Source organism: Dunckerocampus dactyliophorus, chromosome 18 (assembly GCF_027744805.1).
Source record: "Dunckerocampus dactyliophorus isolate RoL2022-P2 chromosome 18, RoL_Ddac_1.1, whole genome shotgun sequence".
NCBI lineage: Eukaryota > Metazoa > Chordata > Actinopteri > Syngnathiformes > Syngnathidae > Dunckerocampus > Dunckerocampus dactyliophorus.
Window position 1 is genome coordinate 766,794 of NC_072836.1, and position 16,027 is coordinate 782,820.

General features: G+C 43.4%; 1 protein-coding gene across 2 annotated transcripts; it reads left to right on the forward strand.

Annotated features, from left to right (window-relative positions):
• Nucleotides 1-185: 185 nt before the first annotated feature.
• cln3 (CLN3 lysosomal/endosomal transmembrane protein, battenin) lies at nt 186-16,018 on the forward strand. Of its 2 annotated transcripts, none has more exons than XM_054759928.1 (15): nt 186-370; nt 468-504; nt 768-864; nt 1,799-1,882; nt 2,138-2,217; nt 2,967-3,052; nt 3,253-3,325; nt 5,286-5,429; nt 5,761-5,894; nt 10,925-10,974; nt 11,054-11,122; nt 11,740-11,795; nt 13,015-13,108; nt 14,050-14,190; nt 15,157-16,018. In XM_054759928.1, the coding sequence occupies exons 1-15, from the start codon at nt 322-324 to the stop codon at nt 15,271-15,273; spliced, it is 1,311 nt and encodes a 436-aa protein (XP_054615903.1). In that variant the 5' UTR covers nt 186-321; the 3' UTR covers nt 15,274-16,018. The 2 variants fall into 2 exon arrangements, with proteins under 2 accessions (XP_054615903.1, XP_054615904.1); XM_054759929.1 differs by having other exon boundaries at nt 768-858.
• Nucleotides 16,019-16,027: the final 9 nt, after the last annotated feature.

Consider the following 16,027-nt stretch of genomic DNA (forward strand, 5'->3'; position numbering starts at 1 on the left):
GTTTCTCGATGTGATTATTATGATGATACACATACACACACATAAAATATTCCCATCAACAATGGACCAAAACAAAACAAAACAAGTGACATTATCGGCGACGTAAGTCTTCATACTGTACCTCTCGGTGTTGTACAGCAGGAGGCAGTATTGCAACGTATTGCCAATTTAGTAGTAGAAGAAGAAGTAGCGCAACAAAACAGAAGGAGCGAACTTCCGGTCCCTGTGGTCTGTTGACTTTAATGTTTTACTTTTTGTATGAATGCGGTGCCATTAATAATTCTCATGTGGTTTTAACATTTATGTGATTTATTTATAAAAATGGAGCGGTCTGTAAACTCAGACGTTATTCAAGAAATACACACGACCAGTGAGTCAGAAATTCCTCCTTAGTAATATGTTTTCATCGTAAAGATAATACTGTATATACATATATTATAATGCTATTATGAATGTATTCTTTACAGGTCCTTGTAGACAATGGCGCAATTGGGTCGGATTTTGGTGAGTGTCATTTCAAATAATTAACTAGGAATCAAGTCTTGTGTGTTTATGTGTTGTGTTGTACTGTACATGTACTGTTTATTGCAACGACTATAACCCAAATGTCCAAACGGACAGCCTTATTAGGGTTATGTGTCGTGAAACAAGAAAGAAACACCAGAAAACTGCGGCTCCAGTGTCTCCCTTATCAATGTTAGGTGGTTTCTCTCTTGTTAGTTGTTGAAGTGTTTGTTTATTTACCCTCTGTGTGATGACCTTCTCAGGTTGCTTGGACTGTGCAACAACTTTGCATATGTGGTCATGCTGAGCGCTGCTCAAGACATCCTTCAAAAACAACAGAGCCACAATGCCACAGTATGTGTAAGTATATCTTTTTTTTGCGCGTTTTTTGCGCCTGCAAAGTGACACAACTTCACCAGATGGATAAAAGTGTTAAAGGAAAAGTACACTTTTTGGAGGGGGAATGTTGCCCATAATCCACAATCCTCATGTGAGACATGAACACTCATCTTTCTCTTTTCTGTACGTTCTAAAGATATATAAACAGATAAAATGAGGCAGCTAAGAATGCTCTTACACACCTATTCCGCCTATAATGCCTTCTGAAAAACTCTCCAAAAGGCTCCATTTCCATCATGTGAGCTGCATATATATGTGAGCTACAGCGACATTGTTATGATTATTGTTATTAACATTGTTACGCCACACCACACCAGCTAGCTGCTAGCCGGCTAGCGACTAGCTTCACCACACACTCGCTCCCAACACCTCAGGCCGCTAGCCAAAGGTAACGCTACATAATGGAGCTGCCGCCACTGCTGCTGTGTTTGTGTTTTTGAAGCTAGTGTAGCCTTCCTTTCTATGTTGCTATGTGACATCAATGCACCCAGGAATGAAGTATTCCATGCTATGATGAATGTAGCTGTTACTACATGCTCACAGCATGGATACAAAACTTTTTGGAGGTGTTTTCATAGGTGTGTCCCATTACGTGCATTCATTACCTGCCTCTTTTTACCTGTTTTTATATCTTTAGAATACACACTAAAGTTCATGTCTCACATAAGGATTGTGGATGATGGGCAACATTCCAAAAACCTAACCTCTTCATCAATGGGACATCAATCATCAGCTGTATAGTACTCATTTTGCCTCTGATAGCTGGGATGGAAGATGGTACTTTGCACCATATTCAACACTGTTCTTGTGTATATGAGGTCTGAACGTTATGGTTGGACTATGAGGGGTGTTTGGAAATAAAGATGAAAAACAATCTTATCTTCTTTCCTTACAGAACTCCTCTTTATCAACATTGGAACGTGAAGATGTGAAGGCTGCCAACAGCAGCCGCTATGATTGCAATCCTGTCTCAACTGCAGTAAGTACTGTATGACTCCTTCATTGAACAGCATACACTGTGCAGTATGTACTCTATATTAGACATGCACAATATTTATTTTTCAAATCAATACCGACAACTTTCTGCTTCCCAACACCGATTGAGCTACCGTAACCACGCAATTTCCCTTGTGGATCAATAACGTCTGAAAAAGTCTTAAAAAACGATGAGCTAGTAATTATGAATGTTTGTTTATATGAATGAATCATGTGACTTCGTTCCTTTTGTCCTCAGGCTGTGCTTTTAGCTGACATCCTTCCAACCCTCCTCATCAAGCTGTCTGTTCCGCTGCTCATCCACAAAGTGCCTTATGGGTAATGAAGTCATCAGCACCCCTGCAATGGATGATTCAATAGTCAATGATAGTATCACGTATTAGTACAGTGTTTCTCATTACCTCCGCCAAGGAGGTCATGTTTTTGCCGGCGTTTATCTGTTTGTTTGTGTTCAAAATAAGCTGAAGAGTTCTTAATGGATTTGGATGAAATCTTGAGGAATTGTCAGAAACGGGACATGGAAGAACTGGAAGTCTGCGCTCTCCGAGTGCGTTTCTAGTTTACACATAAAACATGTTTTAATAGTTATGTGAAAATCAAGGAAGGGTGGGGGTGTCTGATAGTATTATGTTACAGAAGTGGGGGGAAATGAATGCTAGTTTTTATCCAGATGCACATGCAGGACCAAATGTTAAACCCTCCATGCATGCTTGTATGTAGCATAATGCCACTTACTGTATGGAGGAGATGCGGCCATGTTGGTGCCCAGCGCATCAATTGACATTTTCTCTTTGTTTTATGTTTATTTGCGCCAAGTATTTTTCCCTTTGCGTGTGCTGCCTGAGGGTAGCGCCCGTGAAAAACAAGCATATACTTACTAGACTTGTACGCCGTCTTCATGTAACAGAAAATGGGAGCTAAAGCAGGTATTTTATTATTTGAGTATGTGCCTAATAGGCTCCTGCATACCCCTGCCACCCTAATGGGGCTGAAGCGGCATAAAAAATGGATGGATGGATGGATGGATGGATGGAGTATGTGCCTAAATGTATGTTTTTTTTCTCCAGAGTTCGAGTGTTATTGTGTGTGGTCATGGCTGCGGGGAGCTTCCTCATCGTTTCCTTCTCTTCAGGCGTGTGGATGAGCCTTGTTGGTAATGAAAAATAACACTGGACTTTTTTATGTGATATACTGTATTGTATAATCTACTAATGATACTGTACCAGGGATATTTCTTTCTTTCTTTCTTCAACATGTGAGTCTGAAGTGTACAGTGCAGTGTATATTTGTACCTACAAAAGCAAGGCATGGAGTATGTCTGCAGGGTGTATGTTTTGTTTCCACCCACTTTAGGAGTGATCTTTGCCAGTGCCAGCTCAGGATTTGGAGAGTTATCTTTCCTTTCTCTCACGGTCTTCTACAGCAGGTATCTAACCTCACACCCAGCTTTGATGGCATCCTGTGCCTGTGACCTAATAAGCAAACGAGTGTTGAGTACAAATACATAAAGACATCAGCTTTTTAAAATGTTTTTGCCACTTATCCTTGCAGCGCCCCCTAGAGAATGGAGGCCTGGCCCATGTGGCCCACTTCAAAAAGTGCCATGCAGAACACCCCTTACTTTTCAGCAGCCATTTTATGATATCATCTCAAGGGTTAACTATTAAATCGCACTTTAGAGTAGTCAGTGTGCAGCTAGTGTCAACTGACTAAATGATTTCATTCATTTCAAGTTAAATCATTGTTTATACAAACAATTTCATTCCTACCCTTAAAAAAACAACAACAGTTAAAATGGAAAAATCAGCAGCCATTTTACAAGAAAATAGTCAAAATATTAAGAAAAAAAAGTTGTAATCTAATGAGGACAAGTGGTAATTTTACATGAATAACGTCGTAATATCATGAGGAAATCATTTTAGTAGCACAAAGTTGAAGTGTTAGAGAAAAAATACCTTTTTACCAAAAGTTGAGAAACAACAAAACAACATTGTGTTTGTCATTTTTGGAAAATTTGTTTGTGGAAAAAGTTCAAGAATTAAGTCCAAATATTATGGAAATAAAGTCGTCATTACAAAAAGAACACTTACAGGAACAAAATTGGAATAGTTGCAAAAAACAACAACAGCAGAAATGGAAAAAAACAGCATTTTATGAGAACAAAGTCAAAATATTAAGAGATAAAATTCATATTCTAATGAGGAAACATATGCAATTTTATGAGAATAAGCTCAGAATATTATAAGGCAAAATAATATCATTTTAGTAGCATAAAGTTGACATATTCAAGAAAAACTATGTGGCTTTTTAAAAGATAAACCAAATAAAGTTGGATAATAAGGTTGGGGGAAAAGTCCAAATAGGATGGGAATAAAGTCATAATATCACCAGAAGAAAATTAAAAAGGAAGCCCTTCCATCCCTTTTCTGTGCCGCTTCTCCTCATTAGGGTCGCAGGGGTATGCTGGAGCCTATCCCAGCTGACTTCGGGTGACAGGCGGAAAAAATGTTAAAAATCAGAAAAAATATTAAGGGAAAAAAGTTGTAATGTAACGAGAATAGGTTTTATGAGAATAATGTTGTAATATTGTGAGGGAAAATGTCATTTTAGTAGCATAACGTTGTAATATTCCATCCATCCATTTTCTATGCCACTAAGTTGGAATATTAAAAAGTCGTAATATTATAAGAAACAAAACAACAAAGTTGTCCTTTTTGTCAAATTAGGTTGTGGAAAAAGTTAGAATGTTCCAAGAATAAAGTGAAAACATGATGGGAAGAAAGCCATCATTACGAGAACAACACTTGCAAGAACAAAGCTGAAACACAACAGCAGAAATGGAAAAAAACAACATCATTTTATGAGAATAAAGTCAAAATATTAAGAGAACAAAGGTGTATTTTAGGGAGGAAAATGTCACAATTTGATGAGAATAAGTATAATATTATAAATGGATATATATTGATGTATAAATATTATATTTTAAATACGATGAGGCAAAATAACGTCATTTTAGTTGAAATATTCAAGAAAAAAAGTCACTTTAAAAATATAAATAATGAAAATTTGTTTGGGGGGAAAAAACAGCAAAAATGGGGCAAAAAGAGCAAAGCGTGAGGTTGCTATTTCTGATATTTATGTTTTTTCACCTTTATGACAAAGCTGAGATGCACTTTTTAAAAAATATTTATCACTTCTTAGCATATTCCAAAATCTGAAAGTTGCATCCTTTAGTTTTCCATCATGTGGCCCTTAGGACGCCCCCGCCGTACGCTGTCTTTGTGCAGCAAGCGCAGTAAGAAATACCAGGACATGAATTGATATCGTTTGTTAGTTTCTGTGTGAATCTTGAAGGTGCATTAACGTTGCTTTCCCGCCCGTCGCAGGGACGTGCTCGGGGGCTGGGGTTCAGGGACGGGTGGGGCTGGTGTTGCGGGGGCCCTCCTTTATGCTGGCCTCACCCAAGTTGGCCTTTCACCCCAACGTACACTTCTCATCATGCTGACAGTCCCGTGTGCTATGCTCATTAGGTAAGTGACAATCATGTGTATCTTTATACATGGGGTGTAAGGTCGGAGGGCGGGTGTCAGATACAGTACAGATAGATGATCATTACTGGACCAATTTGGTGGAGTTGGGGCAGCAAAAATCCACAAGTAATTGACAGGCCCATAAAAATGTCACCTGTGCCAACGTATGGTGAATGACATGTGGGATAAAATGGGGGGGAAAAAAAAGATGAAATCCGAAAGTCATCTAGTTTGCTGTGCTGTGAATTTGTGTGTTCTATTTTAGTATTGGTGCTTCTTCTGAAATGACATTATTTGCCCTCCTCTGCTTGATCTTCAAACCAACTGTTAGCTACTTTTTCCTGCTGGTTCCGCCACCATCATTCCCTCAGTGGAAGCACGGCGAGATGGACGTCACCGTGGGGTCAGATGAGAGGCAGCGGCTGATGGATGGATGCTACCAGGAGCAGGAAGCATGCGGCCAAGGTACGAAGTCGACATCCAACATTTCTTTCAAACCTTCTGGATCCATACAGAACATACATACATGCAGTATATACTGTATGTTATGTTATGTTATGTTACGTTATGTTATGTATGTAATGGTATGTTATGTGTGTTATGTTATGTTATGTGTTTTATGTTATGTTATGTTATGTTATGTTATGTGTGTTATGTTATGTTATGTTATGTTATGTTATGTGTGTTATGTTATGTTAAGTTATGTTATGTTATGTTATGTTATGTTATGTGTGTTATGATATGTTATGTTATGTTATGTTATGTTATGTTATGTTATGTTATGTTATGTTATGTTATGTTATGTGTGTTATGTGTGTTATGATATGTTATGTTATGTTATGTTATGTTATGTTATGTTATGTTATGTTATGTTATGTTATGTTATGTTATGGGGCCGCACGGTGGTCTAGTGGTTAGCACGTTGGCCAACACAGTAACAGCCTGGAGATCGGGAAGACCTGGGTTTGATTCTCCCTTGGGCATTTCTGTGTGGAGTTTGCATGTTCTCCCCGTGTGCGCGTGGGTTTTCTCCGGGTACTCCGGCTTCCTCCCACATTCCAAAAACATGCAGGTGAGGTTAATTGGCGACTCTAAATTGTCCATAGGTATGAATGTGTTGTTTGTCTATATGTGCCCTGCGATTGGCTGGCGACCAGTCCAGGGTGTACCCCGCCTGTCGCCCGAAGTCAGCTGGGATAGGCTCCAGCATGCCCCCGCGACCCTAATGAGGAAGAAGCGGTATAGAAAATGGATGGATGGATGTTATGTTATGTTATGTGTGTTATGTTATGTTATGTTATGTTATGCTCCTCCCTGAGCTACCACCTTATCGTGGTGGAGGAGTTTGCGTGTCCCGATGATCCTAGGAGCTAAGTTGTCAGGGGTTTCTATGCCCCTGGTAGGGTCACCCACGACAAACAGGTCCTAGGTGAGGGACCAGACAAAGAGTAGCTCAATAGACCTCTATGATGACAAAAAACATTGGACCACGTTTTCCCTTGCCCGGACGCGGGTCACCGGGGCCCCCCTCTGGAGCCAGGCCTGGAGGAGGGGCACGATGGCGAGCATCTGGTGGCCGGGCCTACGCCCATGGGGCCCGGCCGGGCACAGCCCGAAGAGACAACATGGGTCCCCCCTCCAATGAGCTCACCACTCATGGGAGGGGCCAAAGGGGTCGGGTGCAGAGTGAGCTGGGTGACAGCCGAAGGCGGGGACCTTGGCGGTCCAATCCCCAGCTACAGAAACTAGCTCTAGGGACATGGAATGTCACCTCTCTGGTAGGGAAAGAGCCTGAGCTGGTGCATGAGGTTGAGAAGTTCCGGCTAGATATAGTCGGACTCACCTCAACGCACAGCAAGGGCTCTGGAACCAGTCCTCTTGAGAGGGGTTGGACCTTCTTCCACTCTGGCGTTGCCAGCAGTGAGAGGCGACGGGCAGGGGTGGCAATTCTTGTTGCGCCCCGGCTTGTGACCGGCATGTTGGAGTTTAACCCGGTGAACGAGAGGGTAGTTTCCCTCCGCCTTTGAGTGGGGGGACAGGTCCTGATTGTTGTTTGTGCTTATGCGCCAAACAGCAGTTCAGAATACCCACCTTTTTTGGAGTCTCTAGAGGAAGTACTGGAGAGTGCTCCCTCGGGCGATTCCCTTGTTCTGCTGGGGGACTTCAATGCTCACGTTGGCAGCGACAGTGAGACCTGGAGAGGCGTGATTGGGAGGAACGGCCCCCCTGATCTGAACCCGAGCGGTGCTTTGTTATTGGACTTCTGTGCTCGTCACAGATTGTCGATAACAAACACAATGTTCAAGCATAAGGGTGTCCACATGTGCACTTGGCACCAGGACACCCTAGGCCGCACTTCCATGATTGACTTTGTGGTCGTATCATCGGACTTGCGGCCATATGTTTTGGACACTCAGGTGAAGAGAGGGGCGGAGCTGCCAACTGATCACCACCTGGTGGTAAGTTGGCTCCGATGGTGGGGGAGGATGCCGGTCAGACCTGGCAGGCCCAAACGTATTGTGAGGGTCTGCTGGGAACGACTGGCAGAGTCCCCTGTCAGAAGGAGTTTCAACTCCCACCTCCGGGAGAGCTTCGACCATGTTCCGAGGGAGGTGGCGGACATTGAGTCTGAATGGGCCATGTTCCGTGCCTCTATTGTTGAGGCAGCTGATCAGAGCTGTGGCCGTAAGGTGGTTGGTGCCTGTCGTGGCGGTAATCCCAGAACCCGTTGGTGGACACCAGTGGTGAGGGATGCCGTCAAGATGAAGAAGGAGTCCTATTGGGCCTTTTTGGCTCATGGGACTCCGGAAGCAGCTGACAGGTATCGGCAGGCCAAGCAGTCTGCGGCTCTGGCAGTCATGGGAGGAGTTCGGAGAAGCCATGGAGAACGACTTCCGGACGGCTTCGAAGAGATTCTGGACCACCATTCGGCGTCTCAGGAGGGGGAAGCAGTGCACAGTCAACACCGTGTATGGTGGGGATGGTGTGCTGCTGACCTCAACTCGGGATGTTGTGGATCGGTGGAAAGAATACTTCGAAGACCTCCTCAATCCCACCGACACGTCTTCCTATGAGGAAGCAGAGCCTGGGGACTCCACGGTGGGCTCTCCTATCTCTGGGGCTGAGGTTGCTGAGGTTGTCAAAAAACTCCTCGGTGGCAGGGCCCCGGGGGTGCATGAGATCCGCCCGGAGTTCCTTAAGGCCATGAATGCTGTAGGCATGTCTTGGTTGACACGACTCTGCAGCATCGCGTGGACATCGGGGGCAGTGCCTCTGGATTGGCAGACCGGGGTGGTGGTTCCCCTTTTTAAGAAGGGGGACCGGAGGGTGTGTTCCAACTATCGTGGAATCACACTCCTCAGCCTCCCTGGTAAGGTCTATTCAGGGGTTCTGCAGAGGAGGATCCGCCGGATAGTTGAATCTCGGATTCAGGAGGAGCAGTGTGGTTTTCGTCCTGGTCGTGGAACTGTGGACCAGCTCTACACTCTCAGCAGGGTCCTGGAGGGTGCATGGGAGTTTGCCCAACCAGTCTACATGTGTTTTGTGGACTTGGAGAAGGCATTCGACCGTGTTCCTCGAGGAATTTTGTGGGGAGTACTCCGGGAGTATGGGGTATCGCACCAGCTAATTCAAGCTGTTTGTTCCCTGTATGACCGGTGTCAGAGTTTGGTTCGCATTGCTGGCAGTAAGTCGGACCCGTTTCCAGTGAAGGTTGGACTCCGCCAGGGCTGCCCTTTGTCACCAATTCTGTTCATTATTTTTATGGACAGAATTTCTAGGCGCAGCCAGGGCGTTGAGGGGTTCCGGTTTGGTGGCTGCAGGATTGAGTCTCTGCTTTTTGCAGATGATGTGGTCCTGCTGGCTTCATCAAGCCGTGAACTTCAACTTTCACTGGATCGGTTCGCAGCCGAGTGCGAAGCGGCCGGGATGAGAATCAGCACCTCCAAGTCCGAGTCCATGGTTCTCGCCCGGAAAAAGGGTGGAATGCCATCTCCAGGTCGGGGATGAGATCCTGCCCCAAGTGAAGGAGTTTAGGTGCCTTGGGGTCTTATTCACGAGTGAGGGAAGGATGGAACGCGAGATCGATAAGCGAATTGGTGCGGCGTCTGCAGTGATGCAGACTCTACATCGGTCTGTTGTGGTGAAGAGAGAGCTAAGCCAAAAGGCAAAGCTCTCAATTTACTGGTCGATCTACGTTCCTACCCTCACCTATGGTCATGAGCTTTGGGTAATGACCGAAAGGACAAGATTGCGGGTACAAGCGGCCGAAATGAGTTTTCTCCGTAGGGTGGCTGGGCTCTCCCTTAGAGATAGGGTGAGAAGCACTGTCATCCGGGAGAGACTCAGAGTAGAACCGCTGCTCCTCCGCATTGAGAGGAGCCAGATGAGGTGGCTTGGGCATCTGGTCAGGATGCCTCCCGGACGCCTCCCTGGGGAGGTGTTCAGGGCAAGTCCGACCGGTAAAAGGCCTCGGGGAAGACCCAGGACACGTTGGAGAGACTATGTTTCCCAACTGGCCTGGGAACGCCTCGGGATCCGCCGGGAGGAGCTGGACGAAGTGGCCGGGGAGAGGAAAATCTGGGCCTCCCTGCTTAGGCTGTTGCCCCCGCGACCCGATCTCGGATAAGCGGTAGAAGATGGATGGATGGATGGATGGATGGATGGATGTTATGTTATGTTATGTTATGTTATGTGTGCACGTATATTATGTGTTGTGTAAAAGTCAGACAAGAACAGCATGAAATGAGAAGCAGCCAATGAAAACAGAGCCACGCACCACTAGTACCAGCCTGGGGTTTGTGTTTCCAGAGAGAAGCTCATGCAGGCTGTTTGACGTGTGAGCTAGCATGAATAAAGGTTGCTTGAGGTCGTGTATTTACATTTAATACACTTCATAAGGTCATCAAGTCTTACATTCCAACAAAGTGGGACAGGTTGCCTCTCATATCAAACACAACTTATTATTATTATTTTTTTTAATCATTGCACCTTGAAGTTTTTTCCCTGGGGGTTGCGGGCCCCCTGCCTTCCAGCATGCTTGGGGATGTTATATGACATGCATGTGCTTTTACGCATACTGTAAGAATGCCACTTTTATACAATTGGAGTCTTTATTTTATGATGTAAGATTCGTGTCTGCTTCTGCAAAAGGAACCATGGTATCATATGGTATCGTATTGTTTGAATCCTTGTGTTTTTCCAATACATGCTTTTTGAATGGTATCGTCCCCCGTGCCTCCATCGAGGAGTGTATGGAATGAGATTTACATCCCTAGCGTACATCTTTAGTGTTGCTTCTAACTGGGTGCACAGATTGGAATGACTTCAGAGTTTTCTCTCATTTAGAACGGGTCAAAATTAGACGTGCACCCCCAGTAATCCATGTCAGCCAGTCCTTTTATTGGAGCCATCACCAAGCCTCTGGCATCATTATGCTGATACAAGTGAAATGTACAGCATCCTGTTAAAAAGCCCGTGTTTGTGTTTTTCAACAGAGAGCAGATATGTACCTCTCACTCTTGCAGACAAGTTCCATATCATCAAAGTAAGTGCAGTGTTTCACGTCATCATCACAGTATCACAGTATCACAGTATCACTCCTCATCTTTTGTGATGGTCTGCAGGACTTGATGCCCTTCATCTGTCCTTTGGGGCTGGTCTATTATGCTGAATACTTCATTAACCAGGGCTTGGTAAGGCACCTGATTTCAGACCTTATCATGACCTCATTCAACCCCAGCCGTGTTTCTAAAGACAACCTCTTCAGTGGCGGCCATTTTACACCGATCCTTCAAGACACACACAATATTGTGTTCTATGGCTGTATACACACGGAACCCACCAAAAGAAACATTAGCGTCCCGTCTTTCATCAGAAATAAAAGTTAGTTTCTACCTTTTTGTGTTCTTTAGCAATCAGCAGTCGACCACACAGTAGGTACGCTTCAGGAAAATATCAGTTCCCAATTAAAGAAGGGAGAAAAGCAGCTTTTTGTGAAAAGATACATTTTAATCACTTTACACAAATGTTGATTGCTTCTGTGACAGCTCAAATATGTAAACAACTACACCACAACATAAACACTATGCATTGGAGCTAAATGTCCACCCTCCCACATGACCACAGCCGCCCGAACCAGCATCATCACAGAGTGCCTCCACTGTTCACATGCCATGCTCATGCCACACATGCAGCATCTTGCACGTCTTCAAGGAAAAGTGAAGGAATTGTTGCCTGAAACTAGATTTCCAGGTGTGTTGTTAGGGTTGCTTGTTGGGAAATAATAAGAAGAATGTTTCTACTTTCCCAGATGGAGCTGCTGTACTTCCCAGAGTTTTTCCTGAGCCATGCAGAGCAGTATCGCTGGTTAGTGCATCCCAAGCAAACATTGTTGTGGGCTTTGGTTTTCATGATGATTTTCTGTTCATGTCTTTCGAAATCGGTAAACTTAGAAAGTCAACAGCGGATGAAATATTTATTTCTCCTACCATAACTAAGGGTAAATATGCTGAGTCAGCGTGTGTGAATATTGGCACTCAATGCTGGTTATTATAATGTCAGGCGATGGACGGATGGATGGATGGATGGATGGACGATGGACGGACGGACGGACGGGTCAGGCTGTCTTAGAAGACATCCAAGCAGGCTTCATAAGTTCATGCTCCAAGCACTAGTTAGGACAGCTGTAGTCTGAGAGCCTGCTGAACTATCAAAAATACACCTTTTTAACATGATTAGAGCCCTCTAGACATGAAATAACACCCCTGTAGCCACCTTTACACTCCTATTACCCAATATAGTGATATAATTAGAGAAAATAAGACATAGAAAACCTGTTTACGACCTTCAAAATACACTAACATTATTAGAGCCCTCTAGACATGAAATAACACCCCTATAGTCACCTTTACATTCCTATCATTCATTGTTTACACCACATTGCAACTCCTATGCTACAGGAACTCAAGACGGCCGCTATCTAGCGAGCTAACCAGTTAGCCTCGAAAGTATTTCTTCTAAACCTAAGAAGCCAAAAACGTACCACTTCCACACAGAATGGGAGGAGAACTTTTTTTCCACTCTATGATGTGGGACATGCCATGGCTGACTTGATGCAGTGTTAAGCTAATTTCATGTAAGCTAATGTCTGAATGTTTTGTGTCATTACTGCCCCCTAGGGACCACAATACTACATCCAGTATGTTTTGACCAATAATAGACCGTAGTCTCCCATCATTTATCCATTCATTTCTGGAAAACGGTGACATAGTGAGAGGGTAGAGAAGCGTTTCACTCTTTTGTGGTGCAAAACGGTTGTTAAGATGCAAAGGAGTGGAGCTCACACGAAAGCAAAAGAAAGGATCCGATCACCATGTGGTGCCGACCGATCACGTCTCTGAAGCCGGCGGACTCGCTTCTTCAGTACCAGGATTCCATTTTGAAAGGACGCTAGCACATTTTATCAGCGGACGTACCTTGCATATGTTTATCTTACTCGTGTTAACAATGTATGGCTTCCTTATTGACGTCATATTTTGCGGGTGCACCGAGTGGCTTAAATGTTTGCATGTTTTTGTGTGTTTAGGTATCAGACGTTGTATCAGGTGGGCGTGTTTGTCTCTCGATCCTCCCTGTGTTGCGTGAAGATCAGGAAGCTGTGGGGCCTTGCTGGGCTGCAGGTACGCAATCAGCGTGGAACAGGATGGAAACGTGCTTCTGGGTTCCAAGCTCATCCCTGACCTCTGCGTGCACGTTCTTCCTGCTCTGGTGTGGGGGTGCTCCGGTTGTCCACAAGAGAAAGAGAAAAAAGTTGGAAAAAATAACATCATAATATTACTATTATTAATATTATTACATTTTAATATCATAAAGTTGAAATGTTAAAGAACCACCTTTTAAAGTTATAATATGAAAGGTTATAATGTTACAAGAATAAAGTCAACACATTATAGGAATAATATCACAATTATGAGAATAACATCTAGAAAAACTGCATTGATATAGCTGGAAAATTTCAGGAAAAGTCAACAGCAGAAATGGAAAAATGGCAGTCAAATTATTAAAAGAAAAAAGTCATATTCAAAGGAGAAAAAAGTTGACATTTTACAAGAATAAAGTATAAATATTTGAGGCAAAATACAACAATCTAAATAGAAGGAGAAAGTAAGCCATTTAACACCATTTACCTTGTAGGGGAGCAAAATGGGTGGTGGACAGGAAGTGACGTCGGGGGTTCACAGTTTTAGCTTGTGGGCTGCACCTGTGTTGTTATTCTGATTATTATTATTAATAAAGTCTGGTGCTTGTCTCACCCAACAATGACTGACACCTAGCGGCCAGTGGCCTTCTCTGTCTGTTTGACTTCATTTAGCCGTTTTTGTCCTTGAAAATGTTTCAATTTGGGTAAAAAAAAAAAATACAGTTTATGCCTATTGTGCATGTCCTTCCTGTTCTTGTGTGGGTTTGCTGTGGTTCTCCACATGAGTACCACGCTGGGCTTGGTTCCGTTCAGTTTTCGTGGATCACCATCAGACGTTTTCCATTTTGAGTCCTGCTGTAGTTGGTAGAAGAGTTGGTGTTGGTGGTGATTGATTGTCCTTTTCTTCCTTTTCTTCCTCAGGTGGTGAATGCGCTGCTGCTTCTGTTGGCCGTCCGGTACCACTTCCTGCCCAGCGCCTGGCTGGTCTTCCCCATCATCTTCTACGAGGGTCTGCTGGGCGGAACCGCGTACGTCAACACCTTCTACTTCATCAGCAAGGAGGTTTGACTCTTATTTTATTCTATTCAATCATTTGGATCAATTGCCCATCATTTATCATCTTGCAAGTTTTGAGGTGGGATTGACTGTTGAAGCTAATGCTAACGTAGCCAAACTAACTCTGGGAAAATGGGAAAGTCCAAGGAATTCTATGAAGATTTTCTACTTTTTTTTCTCTTAAACTTTTTTCTTGTAAATGTACTTTTTTTTCATCAATGTACAACTTTATTGTTGTAAATGTATAACTTTTGTCTTGAAAATTTACGACTTTATTGTCATAATAAAGATTAAAGTTGTAAAGTCATACATTTACGAGAATAAAATTGTAAATTTAGGAGAGAAAAGTTGTCAGACTTTATTCTCGTAAATTTACAACTTTTTTCTCGTAAATGTATGACTTTAATGTCACAATCTCTGATTTTTTTTCCCGATGTGGCCCTAATACTTCGTTGTACAAATACTATGAAAAAAGGCCATAATATAATAAAACATATAATATGACATAATAAAAAAAAAGAAGAAGAAAGTCAGGGCCCAAAGTCTCGCCTAAAGTCAGCTGGGATAGGCTCCAGCATACCCCCATGACCCTAATTAGGATAAGCGGCATAGAAAATGATTGAATGGAAGAATAAAGTCATATTATTGGGAGAAGTAGATGAAAAAGACCAAGCTGAGACTAATAGTGAGCTTAGTCACTGATAACATCAAACAACATTTCAGCACATCTACTTGTACATGGGTTGCTTTCAAAAATGTCAAATAGGCCCCCGCGTCCTTTCATGTTTCAGTCAAGTTCGGACACCTCTGCTCTAGTAAAGTGAAAAGTATGGACGTAGTTTAAAGGTGTGCATTTTTTCATGCCCATTTTTCACCACAATTGTTGACATTATTAGGAAATGTCAAAGGTCAGAGTCTTCTGTTTTGCAAGATTGTCGATGATGCTGATGGATTTCTTTCTTTCTCTCTTAGACTGAAGACAGACAGAGGGAGTTTGCCATGGCTGCTGCCAGCGTAGGAGACAGCGTGGGCATCGCCTTGGCGGGGGTCACCGCCTTCCCTGTCCACAGATACTTCTGCTCCCTTTGAAACGTTCCACACACTCACCAGTCACTCATACTGACACCATCAATGACTCACAGAAATCCCACATTTTACATTCCACAGGTCGGTGGAGACGTACTGTAGTTTGGTATGATAATCCCACCCGGGAGTGTGTGCACATCCTCATCAATCCTCATGGGAAACTCCATTCCTTTAGTGACTCAAGTTACGAGTCGCTCCCTGAAGTGAATCGGGTACTCCATTCAATCATCGCCAAGTGCATGTCTGAGTTTTTGGCAGTGCGCTTTGTGATGAGTTACAAGTTCCACACGGGAGTCGATCAAACCTGCAGGCTGAGAGAGTGAGTCGTTTGTTTAGTTGAACCTGTGGTGCAGCTCAGGCAGGAAGGGGAAAGGGAACCGGCTCCAACCAGCTGAGCCCGCTGGCTCACACATAGAGACATACGACAGGAAGATACAAAATGATTTGATTACAATTTGCTTTAAAAGCATCAAATGTTACCATGTATGGAAAGTAAAATATTTATCAAAATAAACAAAACAAATTGAATTGAAACTCAAAACAATAAACACCACAAAGCCAAAAAATAACAAAGGAAAGGAAAAGCAATGGTAAAACCAAGGTCCCACTCCAAAGCAATCAATTATTAAGAAATCATGTAAACCCAATCACAGTCGCCCCTCGCCACATCGCAGTCCGAATATTGCTCCTCACTCTTATCGCGGTTAAAAAAAAAAAAAAGAGTTAATAAATACTGTTTTGTGATTGACTATTGGTT

Bases quoted from the DNA above. Each gene is read 5' to 3' on its own strand.
- cln3 (XM_054759928.1), top strand. From the start codon at position 322: ATGGAGCGGTCTGTAAACTCAGACGTTATTCAAGAAATACACACGACC. The intron at 371-467 runs GTGAGTCAGAAA...TATTCTTTACAG, and splicing joins TCAAGAAATACACACGACCA to GTCCTTGTAGACAATGGCGC. The intron at 1,883-2,137 runs GTAAGTACTGTA...TTTTGTCCTCAG, and splicing joins GCAATCCTGTCTCAACTGCA to GCTGTGCTTTTAGCTGACAT.